The sequence below is a fragment of the Taudactylus pleione genome, unplaced genomic scaffold (assembly GCF_031769625.1).
Source record: "Taudactylus pleione unplaced genomic scaffold, aTauple2 ptg000154l, whole genome shotgun sequence".
NCBI classification, from domain to species: Eukaryota; Metazoa; Chordata; class Amphibia; order Anura; family Myobatrachidae; genus Taudactylus; species Taudactylus pleione.
Genome location: NW_028284556.1, coordinates 29,758,157 through 29,775,730, shown reverse-complemented (window position 1 = coordinate 29,775,730; position 17,574 = coordinate 29,758,157). Strand labels below are relative to the sequence as shown.

General features: G+C 45.9%; 1 protein-coding gene across 2 annotated transcripts; it reads left to right on the top strand.

The window, feature by feature from the left end:
• The first annotated feature begins 963 nt into the window (after window positions 1-963).
• Window positions 964-17,101, top strand: ARV1 (ARV1 fatty acid homeostasis modulator). Of its 2 annotated transcripts, XM_088474509.1 has the most exons (6): window positions 1,211-1,232; window positions 2,000-2,123; window positions 5,959-6,078; window positions 13,982-14,135; window positions 15,157-15,375; window positions 16,910-17,101. In XM_088474509.1, exons 2-6 carry the CDS (start codon window positions 2,019-2,021, stop codon window positions 17,002-17,004), a joined length of 693 nt encoding a protein of 230 aa, XP_088330635.1. In that variant the 5' UTR covers window positions 1,211-1,232; window positions 2,000-2,018; the 3' UTR covers window positions 17,005-17,101. The 2 variants fall into 2 exon arrangements, with proteins under 2 accessions (XP_088330636.1, XP_088330635.1); XM_088474510.1 differs by lacking the exon at window positions 16,910-17,101 and having other exon boundaries at window positions 964-1,232; window positions 13,982-14,140; window positions 15,157-15,303.
• Window positions 17,102-17,574: the final 473 nt, after the last annotated feature.

Genomic DNA, 17,574 nt, shown 5'->3' with positions numbered 1-17,574 from the left:
TATGAAGCTCATACATCGATTTGTCTGAACATGCGGTTGGACCGGCTTAGTCTTCTTTGTTTGGTTACAGCGAGTGGAAGATCTTCGTACGTTTTGGCATGGCAGATGAGGAAGATGTGTCTGTGAGATTACGTCAGATGTGTGATTGAATTTTGTGTTAAACTTGGAAAAAGTGGAAATGAAACTCATGAAATGTCACGGCAAGCATACAGTGGAGAAACAATTAGCCGTGCTGCAGTATTTAGGTGGTGGAAGCACTTCAAAGACGGTAATACGCGAGTGACTGACAAAGCACGTTCTGGGAGACCATCCACCGCTGTTACAGATGTCAACATTGCCAAAGCTGCAAAATGACTGAAGGTTAGCTTTACGTGAACATTCGAACGGGAATTGAAAATGCATCGTATGTGTGCCAGGTGGATACCCAGAAATCTCACAGAAGAGCAGATGTGACGACGAGTTGCAAGAACACCGTTTGATTGTCGGAGACGATACCTGACGATTTCCTGACATTGATTGTGATGTGTGATGAATCATGGATTTTTCATTATGATCTGGAATCCAAACAGTCCAGTGAAGGGAAATATGAGAATTCGCCTCCGGCCAATTCTTTTGGCGTGTAAAGTCATGCTTCTGCTGTTCCTTGATGTGCACGGTATGATCTTATAGCACTGGGTTCCCTGTGGACAAACAATTAATGGTAACTACTATGGCACGTCCTGAAAACCCATTTGCGTGAAGCCATAAGGAAGAAAAGACCACATTTGCTGAGGAAACAGTGGTTTTTGCTCCAGGACAATGCCCGTCCACATGTTGCTGCTGTTGCATTGGCTGCACTGACTGAAATTAATTGGACAGCACTGGAAACGCTCCATAAAGCCCGGACGTAGCGTCCTGTGATTTCTGGGCATTTCCAATCCTGAAAAAAATAACTGTGTGGAAAGAAGTTCTCACCGGATGATGAAGTGAAAAATGCCACAGCTACAACACAAGGGCCGTATTGCAAAATACCGTTCTGGGCGAAAAGTTTTCGCCGATGACGTCATTTTGCCTGACGCAAACTTTCCGCCATATTCAATTGCAAAGACTTTTCTCCGGTGTGAAAAGTCTGTGCCCTGTAACCAGCGGAAAAGAGTCGCCTCTGAATGGAGGCGGAAAAAAAGTGCGGAATTGGGTGTTTGGGATGCAAAGTTTCGGGAACACACCTGCAGCCTTGTGACAGTCCCCCAAAGGTAAACTGCGTCAAAAAAAGATTCAAAAATAATTTTGATCCCCTCAAAAAAGTACTTTAGTTTTGGGGATGAAAAAGTTCAAAGTTGGAGGAGAAACTTAAAAACTAGTGAAATAGTCTCCAGGGGTTCCCCACGTATTCCCCAGGTGTTTTTTTGATTACAGGTGTTTGCTGACGGTGCATTTTTTAAATCCTCACTTTAGCGATTTTTGACCATGCTTGCACCTATTTTCATGTACCCCAAATTTGCTGAGATTACTTATTTTTGTCCCAAAAAAACCTTCTTAATGATATTCATTAAAACTTGTGTAAAGACAATAAATAGCAGCAATTGAGAGCATTTCAAAATACTTTCAGCAGGGCTATTCGGGGATATCCGTAGTGATCCCCCATGTCAGTGCATCTTTTGGGGGGTGTCAGGCTGATTGAAGTTGGTACAGATTTGAAGATTGGAATAGCTACAGTGTGAAGCCTACACAAACAGAAGTAATCTACTATCCTACAGTTCTATTTGTTTTTCATTGACAAGTTTTCAGATTCATAAAAAAAAAAAAATCATAGCAACCAACTATTTTGAATTTCCATGGAGTGACCTAAGTTTTAATGTTTTATCCCTATTTTTCTGTCCTTGAAAACAGCTGCAGAGCCACTACATTTGGAAGAGACATACTTTATGCTTGTTCATCCTGCAAATGTATATTATTTTTTCTTATAAATATAATAAATCATTGGAGGTCGCTGATTATTGACATTTCTCTTACTGTATAGGGAATCCTGTGAGGAAAAAATGGAAGTAAATAAGAAACCAGTCTACAGGTGCATTGAATGCAATGAGGAATCCAAAGAACTTTACAGAGATTACAGACATGGCGTGTTGAAGATCACTATCTGTGTGAGTAGTGAAAGAGTGTATTATGCCACTTGTAATAATGAGGTGCAGTAAGCAATCCACAAATAAATGGAGTTTATTTAGACAAAGGATAACTGTCTCAACCTGTCTTTCCTGAATACTGAAGTAGGTATCATGCATCTCAGATTGCTTTCAGCTACAGTCTCTAGCATGATGTTGGGTACGTTATGTCAACAAGAACAATGTAGATAATGTTCTAGTCGGCAGCATAATCCCGGCATCCTGAGGTCGACTCCCATTCAAGTGCTAATTAAAGCATTTTAACGTTGTCAGCTGTATAACTGTAAACATGCTGTTCTTGTCGACATTATGGCCGTATACCCCAGCATGCTATGGCGGCCACATATTTTGCAGTTTTAGAACAAGTTAATACTGATATAAAGGAAATGTATTTTTTATTATTATCTTTTTTATTCAGAACCGTTATCAGTGGGTCACAATTATGTAGTTATTACATAGCAAAGACTGTTCATTAGTGACTTGAATACTGTACATAAAATATCTGGAATGCTGAATGTGTCTATCATGCAGGGGCGTATTTATAATATGTACAAGGCGTGCGGTGCACATGGGCCCTTGAGTCCAGGGGCACCCACACACAGCACACCCTGCACCCAATTAAATATACTTACCTCTCCATCGGCCCGGCACTGGCTGCAGCGCTGCTGAAATCACTAGGAAACCGCTGCCATTTCCTCTGTGAATTGCACAGTAGAGATGTCCCAGGAACGTGTCACGTGCAAAATGCCAGAGTCTACTGCACCGCGGGAGAGGAGGGGGCCCAATCGGAGCCTGCACATCGGCCCCCTCCTCTCTTAAAGCACCTCTGCCATCATGCTCTCTTTTATATCAGGTTCCCGGAGAGGGGCTTCTCTTACTAAGTAGGAAGGTTGAGTGACAAATTTGCAGACTTGATGATAGGTGTGTAGATTGATTATTTCTGGATAGAACCAGCTGTCTTTCAATCCTGGACAGAAAGTTCCTCTACTTCAGAACCTGATGTCGGCTATACTCTGTAATGGTGAGCAGCTGCCCTCCTCCACCGATGCATTTCTAAGTGAAAGATTTAAAATGGGTGTTTCTGGGTGGGAATAGGGAATATGCATAGAAGTGAACTGTCTTTTGGGAGTGTCGTTGGTGTGCAGAGCCGTAACTAGACTTTTTAATCCCCTGGGCCAAAAAGAGCATTGGCGCCCCCTCCCATTTTTCAGATAGGGGCATAAGACATGCGTCTGAAAAAGGGGTGTGGCCTAACGGAAAAGGGGCATGATAAATCTGATTTGTCCCATATGATGTTGAAGGGGTACCGATCCCTTTGTACTTATGTTGTCCAGGTGTCACTGCCAAATAAAATGTGAATTTAATGGCTGCAGTGATTATACACAATAATTTTGCAGATGTGATGAGTTTGAATCCCGGGTATAACAGCATTTTTAATGTGTTAAATAAAGGAGGATGTGACTGAGGATGCTTTGGGAGGTAGCAAGATGGAGGTAGAATTGGCCAGGGAGGAGATGGGGTGGCCAGGAGATGCCAGAGCAAAATAAGAGGAAGCTACAAGTGAGAATGATTATAAACAAAAACTTGACAGGCACCACCAAACAGCACTCCCTGTCCTGTGCCATGGCCCATGTCGCACCACTCTAGTTACGGCGCTCTTGGTGTATAATCAGAGTTGTGTCCTATACTGAGTTGTGCTTATGCAGAGAGAATATCTATTTTAGTCTGATCTCAGCGGAGGCAAAACTGGGGAGTTGTGTGATATGTACTCCTTAAAATGCATTAGCTTTCGGTTAGCAAAATATTTGCATTCTAAATACGGTCACTTACCTAGTAACATGACTTTCCATTTGCGTCATATTCTTATACCCTGTCATTATTGAACCTATTTTGGCACTTTTTGAGCTGACCAACACCAATATCAACCAAACACAAAAAACGACAAACCCAACTTCTGCGCACCAAGATGCGAAATCAACAATGGACTAGGATATAGTTCATCACGGTGAGTGGACGAGTTCCTCGTGTGTGGATATGTGGAAATGGAGACAACTAAAACAAAAAATTGTAGAAATAGTGTAATAAGTTTCAGCTGTGTCCTTATTATTCTAAAAAAAGGATTCAATCACCTTTCATCCAAATTTATATATGAAGTGATCGTACTGTACTCACGTTAATGTGTTACGGTCTCCTCCTATAAAGGTTTCTTTTAACCAGAGGATGCTTTTCACCAGTGTACAAGTTGTCCAATTAACATGCTCACCCTCGTGAAGTAGGAGATGTAGAAATGGAAAAATGGGCGTACCCCAACTCACACTGTGGATATAATCTGTATACTCATAAAGGTTTCTTTATGTTGTTAGTAGTCCTATTCTCCTCTATTTCCCTTTTAAGTCTGAAGTGGATGTGCAGTCCGGACTACTCTGCCGCAGGTCACTGATGCCAAAGTCCAAAGGTTGCCCTGGGCCCTTCCACCAACGCGTTTCGACACTCAGTCCTTATCAAGGTGTAAATGATAGGACAAACAGACAGCCTTTGTATACCCCAGGCAGAACCCTTATCTACCATTTTTTGTTTTTGTTGTCTCCTTTTCCACATATCCACGCAAGAGGAACTCGACCACTCACCGTGATGAACTATATCGTAGTCCATTGTTGATTTCGCATCCTGGTGGAGTATTGGGACAATTTCTATATTATTGCCATTTGTCATTTTTTTTTGAAGAGCGCAGAAGTTGGGTTTGTCGATTTTGTGTTTGGTTGACTTGTTATTTCGGGAGGCAGTGACCTCCTCCTTGACATTACCTGCCTTTTGCAGTCTTCTATGCGCAGTTTTCCACTGTCTCTCCTTTTTGTCTTGTACAACACCAATATCAGTAAATATTTCTGAGCACCCACACAAATTATATCTCGTTTTTTTAAGAACACTTTCAATTTTGAGAAAACAGTATTAGTTTGTTATCTCTCAATAAACACCGCAAACAATACCCAAAACGGCCAAGAATGCTCTTTTGTACAGAAATACTTTGTGGTTCTGTTGTTTTGGCATTACTCCACCTTTCCAAACCGCAAACAGCCACATTTATACACATATGTTTTTATAATAAAATTTGCACTTGAAAATGGAAATGCACTTTCTACATGTTTAAGTAAAATGCATAAATGTGTAGGAATAGAATTGTAGATCAACAGGGCACACCATTGTGAAATATAGACAGCATCAAATGAGGGGACCCCTATGTTTATTGATGCCAGGATGGGGAGGATCTGTGCATGAGATACCACCCCTCCAAGAGCGGACTCTTTCATATAAGGGTGCCTCTGATGCCAGGATATGTCCATGGACATCTTAATGATTTCTGTAATGCAGGGACGTTCCCTGGTGATCAGACATGATCACTAGAGAATAACTAGCCACAGGGTCACATCATTTGAAGGTGAAACTCCCCAATTTTAAACAAAGGTACCCATGTCTCTGTGTGTGCCAAGATGGTGGCGATAGGGTACTTTTAATACTCCATCCCTTATCTCTTGGCTTGTAAAATGTCTGCAGTGTTCTGCCTAAATGTGCTCCAGCGTAATGATGTCATGAAGCCCGCCCCCTACTGGGGCAATACCAGTAATAATGAGGACTTTTTAGTAAGTTCCCTCCCGTTTGAACCCTCGTCGTTAACAGCGAGACTTAAAATTTTTGAAGGAAGAGTTGAAAAACTGATGTAGAGGTTGTGTGTATTTGTTTTAGTTTATTTGATACATTATTGCATTTTGGCTAGTAATATATTTTAGAAACATTAATATTGTTGTTCTCTATATTTCAGAAATCCTGCCAAAAACCTGTGGACAAGTACATAGAGTATGATCCTGTCATTATTCTGATCAATGCAATTCTATGCAAAATACAAGCGTACAGACACATTCTGTTTAATACAACAATCAATGTAAGTAATTGTTTGTTAATAAATATTTCTCTGTTTTATAGAATGAAAATCAATCTCCACCCACATGTAATAAAATCTAGTATTTCTTGAACACACAAATGAGAATAGTTAGCACCCAGTGGGATTGCCCAGTTATTTGTGCAAATATGCAATCTTGGTAATATACTTTCCTTCTGCAAAATGTAAAAGATTTGAGGTCGCTCACTATTCAAGATCACAAAAAGAAAAATATATGAATCAGATTTTGCAATAAACTCTTATGCTGGCTACAAACGCTGTGATAGCCCAAGCATTGCTCAGGAGTTGACTTAATATCACAATGTTGCTTCATAACCAGCACTGTTAGCTGGGTACACACCATACAGCTATGCGACCCAGTGATGTGATCTAAGGATACATTGCACGTGCCATACACACTGCATGATCCGGTGTATGACGGCGTGATATATATCATTATATGATGCATGTAACAGCTCCACCATGTTCATTACATTGTCCCATCTGCTGTACAGAAAAGAAAAATGGGATGATGCTGTGAATGACGGATCGGGAGTACACACTATATGATGTGTACAATACATTGTTACGATCCACGTCAGAATGATATATTGTACTATACATTGTATAGTGTGTCCCCAGCTTTACCCTGTGTGTGGTCATCTTCCAGAAACTGTGGCCCTTCTGGTCACTTGCCTTGAACTCTGTATTGTGAAATAGGAGTTTCCCTGTAAAGTGCCACTTGGGCCTAGCAGGACAGAATGTGTGTGTACAGCTTTATACATCGCACACATACCAGTATTGTTACAACTCAAAATAATAATTTGGTAATTGGATGTTTCTTCTGCTGTTTGTGATGGAGGAGGAGGGGGTCATTCTGACACACTTTCTACTTCAGGGTCCATAGGGTATCCACAGGATACCTTGGGGTATAGGTGTGACGTCAGTCGCTGGGCACCATAGAGTTAAGCTTTTCAGCCTCCCAGGATGCACTAGGTTCCCCCTTCTAAACCCCGCCCCCGAGCCAAGGCACCTCAGTTTAGTTTGGTGCCCGGCCGGAGTCGGGTGCACCTGTTAGAGTGGGGGCTAGAAGAGCCCCTGAAGCTTTCTTCAGTGCAGCTGTGGCTGCACATCTGGATGTACAGCATGGACAGTCAGTCCTGACGTCCATGCTGTCTTCCCTACACCCCCGCCGGTACCAGAACGCCGGTACCGATCCGGGGATGCTGGTGAGCATCTGGGGTCACAGCTAGCGGTGACCCCAGATGTTCCGGACCATGGCCGGATCCAAGGGGGACAAAGGTAAGCAGCGGGGTCCCGCGGTGGGTCCCCGCTGGTCACATGGTCCTAAGTCCCCAGGCAGGGGGCTCCCTGGGGACTGGCTGCAGCGTGGAGCCAGGCGACCAACCTGCGCTTTCCACTACCCCCTGGGACAGCGGACCGCAGCAGAGCGGTAGCGCTGCAGCGTCCCAGGGGTTAAATGCATGTCAGGGGAGCGCGCCTTCCCTGTCTCACAGCCGGCGCCTCCCCCGCTGCACACAGCCCTCTCTGCACGCTGCCGACTGGTCCTGTGGCAGCGCTCCTCCCCCAGGCCAGCCTCCTCTCTGCTCCTCGGCGGCCATCTTCTCCAGAACGCATGGTGAACGCTGCTGGAAGCCTGGAAGGAAGCATCGTGGTCTGGGTCCCCCCGCATACCTCTCCTCCGCTGTGGTCAGGTCTGTGTATGCAGCGCTGTGTCCTACCAGGCCCTGTGTCTGCGTAGTTGAGTGATCAGCGCTGTTAGTGCAGGAATTGATTTTCTTTGCATTGTATGTGACTGTGCTAGCGCTGCTGCCTGTAACTTTTCTCTAAACTGTCAGCTTTATTACTGTCCCTGTTCTTTCTGCTAAGCCCTTGCGGTGCGGTGCTGCAGGGTGGTCTCTCGCCTATTTAAGATATAATTGGTGAGAGAGGTCACATACGTGGTGCCATCATGTCCGAAAGTGATTTTCCCATCCGGCTACAGTGTACTACGTGTAAAGTACCGTTAGCGGAGGGGGAGGGTAGCGCGGAGGGCCTTTGCCGGCAGTGTTTTCCATGGCGCGGCCTCTTACGGTTACAGCACCGGTACAGGAGCCGCCCATGGCTTGTTTCGCTCAGGCGCTTACAGCCTTAGTGGGCCAGTTAGCTCCGCAGCCCGCGTTTACACCGATGGGTTTATCCCAGCAGTCAGTGGTGTCGTCACCTATGCAGGGTTTCCCACGACAATTGGTGGTACCCCACAGTCTCCCTATTTCCCCGCTCCTGGTTTCTCAGGAGCCAGCGTGGGTTAACTCCCTGACGAGTTCTGTACAGCACTTGTCGGATGTGTTGCAAGGGGAGTCTGTGATGCGGCCGTATAAACGGCCGGTGGCGTCTCTGTCGGCTCCTTATGAGGATGACGAGGGGACGTCTGATGATGGGGAGATTCTGGATCCTTACGATCAGGAACCTCTCCATACTAAGGACGCTGATGCTAAGTCCAAAGTATATATTCCTGGACTTATTCGGGCGGTCCGCACAGCCTTGGTGATTGAGGACGAAGTTCCCCCAGCGGCTAAATCTAAGTATGCCTTTTTCAAAGATGTGAAGGGCGATGCCACAGTCTTTCCTCTTTCGGGTCAGTTGGTGGACCATTTAGAGGAGGCGTGGAAACAGCCTGGCAAAAGATACCAGCCGCAGAGACGCCTGGCGGTGGCTTATCCGTTCGCGGATAATTATTTTGCAAAGTGGGAATCCCCTCCACAGGTGGATTCTCACGTGACCCGTCTTGTCCGTAGTGCCACATTGCCGATGCCATCTATGTCCTCCCTTAAGGATGCTACGGACTGCAAGGTGGAGATCTGCCTGAAGTCCGCTTATTCCCTTGCGGGGGGGGCAGCATGGCCGGCTATGGCCATTTGCTGGGTTGCCAGAGCGATGGAGCGCTGGGCGGATTCATTAGAGGCTTCTTTTGATTCCGACTGTCCGGCCGAACAGGCGGAGTTGATTGGTAATCTCCGGGATTCGGCCACTTATATCAACGAGGCGGCCCTAGACATTAGTACTCTGGTGTCTAGAATTTCTTCAGCAGCGGTGGCTGCTTGTCGCACCTTGTGGCTGCGATCCTGGAAGGCGGACGCAGATTCCAAAAAGGGTCTGGAGGCATTGCCGTTTACCGGAGAAGTTCTCTTCGGTCCGGATCTGGATAAGATTGTGGCCACGCTGGCGGCAGCCAAATCGGCTTGTCTCCCGTCGGCCGCTGCTCCTTCTGGTTCTGGACCATCGTCCTTTCGGTCATCTAGGGCCCAGGGCAGGCCCAAACCACAGTCGTTTCCTCGACAGGCTGGCCCTAAGAAATCGGCCAAGCCCCGGAAGCAGGCATGGAGTACCAGACGTCCGGCTCCCAAGCCAGATGACAAGCCTGCGGCCTGACGGTCCGGGCCTCCCTTTGGGGGATCCCAGGGTGGGAGGCCGCCTGCTGCAGTTCGCCCAGTGTTGGTCGGCCACTACGACAGACACTTGGGTTCTGGAGGTGGTTTCCCACGGATACGCCCTCTCCTTCCGGCACAGACCCCCGGCTCGATTCTTCACCACGGGTCTACCATCAGACCGGAACAAGGCTACGGAGCTGCGGAAGGTATTGCACACTAGGCTGGAGTTATAGTGCCCGTTCCATTCTCCCAGAGGGGCCAGGGTTTCTATTCAAATCTATTTTTGGTACAGAAACCCAATGGGTCGTATCGTCCGATTCTCAACCTCAAAGCACTCAACAAGTCTTTGCGGGTTCCGAAGTTTCGGATGGAGACCCTACGGTCCATCATTCTGGCGCTGGAACCTGGGGACTACATGGTGTCATTGGACATACAGGACGCTTACCTGCATGTCCCTATTCTTGTGCGCCATCAACAGTTCCTCAGGTTTGCAATCCGCAGCGACCACTTCCAGTTTCGGGCGTTACCTTTTGGCCTGGTGACAGCACCACGTGTTTTCACCAAGGTGATGGCGGTCATGGCGGCTTCTCTGCGGCTGCAGGGAGTCCGCATGTTGCCGTACTTGGACTACCTGTTATTGGTGGCAGGATCTCCAGAGCTCCTGTTACGCCACTTGGACCTGACCAGTGCACTGCTGCAACGGCACGGCTGGCTAATCACCTGGCAGAAGTCCACTCTAATCCCGTCTCGGAGAATTCTGCATCTTGGAGCCTTATTGGACTCGGGACAGCAAAGGATCTTCATGACAAGATCTTTGCTTTACAGTCAAGGGTGCGCAGTTGTCTGCACAGCCGCCGGGTGTCCCTACACTCAGCGATGAGGTTACTGGGCTCCATGGTGTCGGTGTTCGACATGGTGGAATACGCCCAGTTTCACTCCAGACCTCTGCAGCACCTGATCCTGTCCAAGTGGAACGGGCTGCCTCAGTCTCTGAAGTCCCAGACGATTGTGATCACCCCGGAGGTTCGCCTGTCCCTTGCGTGGTGGTTACAGACGACCCACCTCAACAAGGGACATCCGTTCTAGGTTCCAAATTGGGTCCTGTTGACAACGGACGCCAGTCTTCGGGGCTGGGGTGCAGTTTCGGGTCCACACTTGTTCCAGGGCAGGTGGACGCCGACAGAAGCGGAGCTTCCAATAAATATCTTGGAACTCCGTGCGGTCTTCAGTGCTCTCCAGCAGGCACATCAGTTTCTCCAGGGTCACCCGGTGCAGGTCCAGTCGGACAACGCTACCAACGTGGCCTACATAAACAGGCAAGGAGGAACTCGCAGTCGGGCGGCTCTCGTAGAGGTCTCTCGGATTCTGGTTTGGGCGGAGCGCAATCTTCCGGCCATATCAGCGGTCTTCATCCCGGGAGTGCTAAATTGGGAGGCGGACTTTCTAAGTCGCCAGGACGTTCATCAGGGGGAATGGTCCCTGCACCCGGACGTTTTTCAACTGCTGGTGGACAGGTAGGGTCTTCCAGAGATCGACCTCATGGCGTCCCGGCACAACAACAAGTTGCCGGTGTACGGGTCTCGCACAAGAGACGAAGGGGCGTCTCTGGTGGATGCTCTGTCCGTCCGGTGGACGTTCCGGTTCGCATACCTGTTCCCTCCGGTCTCCCTTCTTCCACGGGTAATCCGGAAATTCAAACAGGAAGGAGGGACGCTCCTGTTGATAGCTCCCGCGTGGCCCAGACGGCACTGGTTCTCAGACCTTCAGGGTCTGTCCGTGGACAGTCCTCTGCGGTTGCCGCTACGACCGGACCTTCTGTCTCAGGGTCCTTGTCTTCACCCGGACCTGACTCGGCTGTCTTTGACGGCGTGGCTGTTGAGACGGCCATGCTGAGGTCCCGGGGGTTTTCCAGCTCTGTGGTGCGTACCATGTTGAGAGCTCAGAAACCGTCTTCCGCGAGGATATACCATCGCGTGTGGCATACGTTCTTCCAGTGGTGTCGACCGAGAGGTTATGCACCGCTGGAGTTTCGTCTGTCTCGGATTCTCGCCTTCCTGCAAGCGCCTTGCTTCTTTGAAGGTACAGGTTTCGGCCCTATCTGTCTGGTTTCACCGTAGGGTTGCTACAATCCCGGATGTGCGCACCTTTATGCAAGGTGTTCTCCGCATTCAGCCGCCCTTTGTTCCACCTGTGGCGCCTTGGGATTTGGCTGTGGTCCTGAGGGCTCTCCAAGGACCGCCGTTTGAACCACTGGGCTCAGTGAATCTTAAATGGCTAACAGCTAAGACTGTTTTCCTTCTGGCTATTGCTTCGGCCAGACGTGTTTCTGAGTTAGGGGCTCTTTCTTGTAGACCCCCTTTCTTGGTTTTTTATGGGAACAGGGCAGTGCTCCGCACTCGGCCCGAGTTTCTTCCCAAAGTTTTTTCCCAGTTTTATGTTAACAAGGAAATCGTTGTTCCGGCCTTTAACTCACCGGGTCTTTTCGTGGGTGAGGCCTCTTTGGATGTTGTGCGGGCCTTAAGGACTTATGTTGACCGCACTTCTTCGTTTAGGAAGTTGGACGCTTTGTTTGTCCTCTATGGCTTCCGTAAAAAGGGTTGGCCTGCTTCAAAGCAAACTTTGGCAGCCTGGATCCGTATGGCTATTTCTGAAGCTTATCTTCATGAAGGCCTACCGGTTCCTCCTTCTCTGAAGGCTCATTCCACTAGGTCTGTGGGTCCTTCGTGGGCAGCTCGACGTGGTGCCTCGGCAGTTCAGATCTGCAAGGCTGCTACGTGGTCCTCTGTCCATACCTTCGTGAGGTATTACAGGTTTGACACCTTCGCCTCTCAGGATGCTTCCTTCGGGCGGCGGATTCTCCTTTCTGCACAGGAGCGTCCCCACCCTTAAAGGATACTGCTTTGGGACATCCCCAAGGTATCCTGTGGATACCCTATGGACCCTGAAGTAGAAAATATGAGATATGGTAAGAACTTACCCTTGATATCTCTATTTCTACAAAGTCCATAGGGTTCCACAGGACTCCCGCCCTGTCGCACCTGTGCTGCAGATGGGCTTTGCTCTGGTCACCGGTTTTCCGTCTCCCTCTGGTGAGAATGTGATTCTTGTATGTGTCCAGATCTTTTTTCTCTCTCTTCCTTCTCCTCCTTCTTACCATATCTCATATTTTTTAACAGAGCTACACGGTGTCAAGTAAAATTTTGCGTTTCACCCTTATGTTTCATATATAATAGACTTGCGTATAATGTATGTTTGTCCTTCAGAAATCATACCGGCATAGACCGCTGCTGAACAGTGTCACACAGCAGCCAAATTATTAATATAAAAACTGATAGCTTTAGTATGTTTTAACAACCCTTAAAAAGAATTATATTAAATTTTTTAATACTTATTTGAATGATATTTGGTGTAATTAAACCATCTTAGTTTACCTTTTTTTGGGGTAAAGGCCGATTTCCCCATTTTCACCTACACTTTACGCCGGTCTTCAATGCAAAAATTATAGGGGGCGAATGTGTTATCGCTTCTATTGTAATAAGAATGCCCAATAAACTGGAGCTTTTCTCCGGTGAAAACTTAACATTATTGCGGCTAATTGGATATAGCTCTTAGCGTCTTAGAGGTAGTCTTCCCCTGCATGCAGTGATTGTAAGGTACTTTTTGTGAACATCTTTACAGCGGTCTACACACCATATAGTAATTGTGTTAGTAAAAGCAGCTTTAATTCAGAATTTAAATACCCAATATCTTGCTAAATATTAAGTGCTATTAAGGTCGTATCATGCAGAGATATGATGGCGAAATTGACTGATTGGCCTGCAGTGTTCACTCTAGGTCCGGCGCCAGACAGGGTCTCAGACCTAGAGTAAGGGCATGAGAAAAGGGGCATGTCTTTAAGACACGCCCCTGTTCATCACTCTTGGGGGGTGTCCGGCACTTACGGACATGCCAGGCTGCCCCCAAGATCTCCCTTCACCGATGGTGATTGCTACACCGCAGTTTTCTCTACCAGCGGGATACTACGGCCCACGGGCGGGGACGGCACCCGCAGGCGGTTTTAGCGCTGCCAAAAGGGGCAGGGCACATTCTGCCCTTTTGAAATCAGGGAGGGCGAGGCACCCCGTGGGAACGCTAGGCCTGATACTGCAGTATGTCTCTTAAGAACCAGCAAGATCCTCTCATGAGACCACTGTGTGCGTGGGAAATGACTGCTATTCATTTGTGTGCACTGTTGTCTTTCAGGCACATATAGAAGCATATTATGTTCCAGACAGGAACTTGAGTGGCCATATTGGTCAGTTATTAAACCAGCATCAGCGACCCCTATGTTGGGAGCTTTAGATGATATTGTTGCAGCAGTAGAAATTGATAATGCAGCAGAGAACTGGTCTGTACCATTCGGATCATAAGCATATGATAGAACAATGAGGAGAGGGTCAGTGCACAGTAATAAGCGTCTGTGTTTGCTTTACTAGATTCACGGCAAGCTCTGCATATTCTGTCTACTCTGCGAGGCCTACACCGGATGGCTACAGCTGCCAAGTTCTGGCAACACCACAGACCCAGGGGATATCATTAGATATGCAAAGGAATGGGACTTCTACAGGTTATTTGGCGTAGCTGCTCTTGGTATGGTAACTATGTGCTACAACTCGTATGTACCCAACCTTCAGCCTTATTTTCATATGGCAAATCTCTCATTATGTTACATCAAATGAACATTGATTTAATTCTCATAGAATTAATCTAATACCTCTTGCAAGGCTTCCCATGGCTTTGTAACACTGTCTACCACAAAAAGGCTTCTATTACTGTCACTGACTTCCTTTACTGTCTTTGTAAACAAGACTTTGATTTTCAAGTAAAGATGTGCCATGATTGTACCGCGGTGATTGTGCCGGCATATTTGTCTTATTACATCTGTATTTTGGGTTGCACAGTTTTTGTTTTTTTAACCAAGTCCCTTCACCAAATCATAAGCTCCAACTGTCCTGTTACCCGCTCCCATCTTCCACTTGCATTAATTTGAGAAATAGCTGTAAGCGTCTAAGGGGCAAATGTAGGAAGTGGTGACAACCCCTTTTTTGGAATTTGCTTCTCAAAAATTTATTAAATGACAGACCCAGGAGAAATCAGATTTCTTTAGTGGCACCTTTGGCTTCTGGTAATAACACCACCACCATGACTTACTAAGCAACAAAGAGCAGAGCTTTTCATTGGTTGTCTTCAGATGGTGCTATGGTTACTCACCCGTCCCACCGCTGCCAGTTGTCCTATTGCAGGTGTTGTCTGCTTGCAATGAGATCTTGTGGTCCTTTGAGATTGCACACGTGCAGCGATGCAGCACTAGAGTCATTCTGTATTGCCTCAGCACTAGGCTAATGTGATACAGGCAAGACAGAGATAACAGGGGAGGTGAGTTACCATTACTCCTTTCTGGTGACTCTCTTTATTTAATACCTGTCAGCTCTAAGATATATGCTGCATTGCTGTAATAAGTGGTGATGCAGAATGTCTCTTAGCGCAGTGATAAGGGACATGTTAATGCATCGGCTCCTAAATTCTGTAAACACAACATATTGTATGAATGTTGTGTGCTTAGGAGCAAGTCAAAACAGATCAGTCAATTTTATATTTATTTTCTCCATAGAACAAGCAACCTACCTCACAGGGATCTTCATCGTTTTATTTCTGGCAAGACCAAAGACTTTGAAGTCCGAATTTTCTTTTCTTCTGAAAGCACTTTTGCTGTCCAGTTACGGGAAACTCCTGCTGATTCCTGCCGTCATTTGGGAACATGATTACACACCCCTGTGTTTCAAGCTCATCACACTTTTTGTCCTTACTTCAAACACCCAAGCGATAAGAGGTAATAAATTTCTTTACACTAAGCTCTACTACCAGTGGATATAAACATTCATTTGCTCAAACTGGATAAAATTAAAATTTTTAAAGTGTCATTATAAGATTATTTGTTGACTCATAGTCAGTCATGTGAGTATCCCTGGCCTTGCTATCTACTATAATAAGCGATGGATATTACCAAATAAGATCAGGAAAAGTCTAATTAATATCTGTACTGATGTGCCTCTTTTGGGAAATATTTAAGAGTACAGATTTGTCTTATATGCTAAGATAGTAACCTGCAATTTCTCTGCAGGGATATAATACAGCAGCTCAGAGGTTACTGTGACAAATGTATTAGCATCATTTTCATGCAGTGGCTGCAGGATGCCTATATCACTGCTGTCTGCATGGGCAGCCTGGTATAGACCTCATTGGAAGTATACTCCTGTGGGTGTCCATTTAGGTTCCAAACAGCATATCCCATAATATTTTCTGATTAAACAATTAGTTACTGTGAGACAATGAAAGTCTTTCATGACAATTCTGCCAAAGCAATGAGTTGATTTTCATCTTTGATTTAAAATCTCTCTCTGTAAGTTTAAGTCCTACAGTATGTCTGTACCCTCCAAAACACCTTTTCATACTGGAGAATAAAAATAAATAGCTATTATAATGTCATTCACCTTTATATTAAAGTATAGTCTTAATAATAGCAGTTACCAGCACTACCATTAGGTGAAGCTAGGTGATCAGCTTAAGTGACATGGTTTAGCGGCACCGAAAAAACTGAATGTTACTTATTTAATAATTACAGTATAATGTCCCACACTGAGCGCTGGCTGCTGATGAGCACTTTCTGATCTGTGAAACTGACAACTGCTGCTCCTCCGGTGCTGGGCTATGATGTCACACAGTGATGGGCTGAGAGCACGGTGCTGGACTATGATGTCACACAGTGATGGGCTGAGAGCATGGTGCTGGGCTATGATGTCACACAGTGATGGGCTGAGAGCATGGTGCTGGGCTATGATGTCACATAGTGATGGGCTGAGAGCATGGTGCGGGGCTATGATGTCACACAGTGATGGGCTGAGAGCATGGTGCTGGGCTATTATGTCACACAGTGATGGGCTGAGAGCATGGTGCTGGGCTATGATGTCACACAGTGATGGGCTGAGAGCATGGTGCTGGGCTATGATGTCACAACTCAGCGGCACTCTCCAATTCTGATAGGAGCAGAGGAACGGCCTCTCCAACCACTCAAAATCAGAACAGGGAGGAGGGCAAGGACACAATCCCAAAGGGTGTGACATCTAGGGTGCCCACAGACCATCCACTGGCACTGGGTATTAGGCATGTAGTCAATAAATTACAAATTATTAAAATGGAAATTAGTATGTTGCCTCTGCTAGGTGATATCACACTTATAGAACGTTTGTTTTTCCATCAAGTGTCATAATTGACTGCAAATTATGTTAGGTGTCACGTATTGTATATGAAATCATAAAAACTGTGAAAAACTTGTTTTAATTTGATTTTGTTTCTGTTTTCATTAGTAACCTTGAATGTGAGCCGGACCTTGTCGCTGGCGGCTATTTTCTGTGGACTACTTTTGGAAAATGCACTTTGCATCATCCAATGGACTGTATAATACATCTACAGATATCCTGCATGGCCATCACAAGGGTTGTGTATGATTATCCATGTAACCGGACTGATGACATCCTGAATAGCTTGTGTACTGTGCAACATGCATTGTATGACCTGGTAGATATTTATTCTGTTACAAACTACACTTTCACAAACTGAAAGGCATTATATTTTTATATGTATAATATGTTCTTCAATATATTAATAAAACACATTTTTCATCTTATGAGTTATTTATTGCAAGACAGGAGTATAAGTGTGACAATCAGTAAATAGATTAATTAACATTCCTATTCAGTTATTACATGTACATGCCTAGTTAACAAAGTGAGACTAGGAAACGTGTAGGACAAAGGAACGTTTAGCAAATGGTACTCCTCCTAGCTGGTATGACTTCCTTCTGTTCCCATGTATTTTATTACACATATAGACAGAAAATTGTTGTGTATGTTTCATACAAATCAACAGAAAATCACTATATAATGGACTTTATATATTGATACGGTCTCAGGTTCTAATGTAGACGGTTAGTGCGTCTGTGCAGATGGCTAGTGGTGATTGGAAGGTGCAT

Coding starts and splice junctions, on each gene's coding strand:
- ARV1 (XM_088474510.1), top strand. CDS start 973: ATGCCACAGCTACAACACAAGGGCCGTATTGCAAAATACCGTTCTGGG. Junction 2,124..5,958: donor TGTTGAAGATCACTATCTGT/GTGAGTAGTGAA, acceptor TCTATATTTCAG/AAATCCTGCCAAAAACCTGT. Junction 14,141..15,156: donor GCGTAGCTGCTCTTGGTATG/GTAACTATGTGC, acceptor TTTTCTCCATAG/AACAAGCAACCTACCTCACA.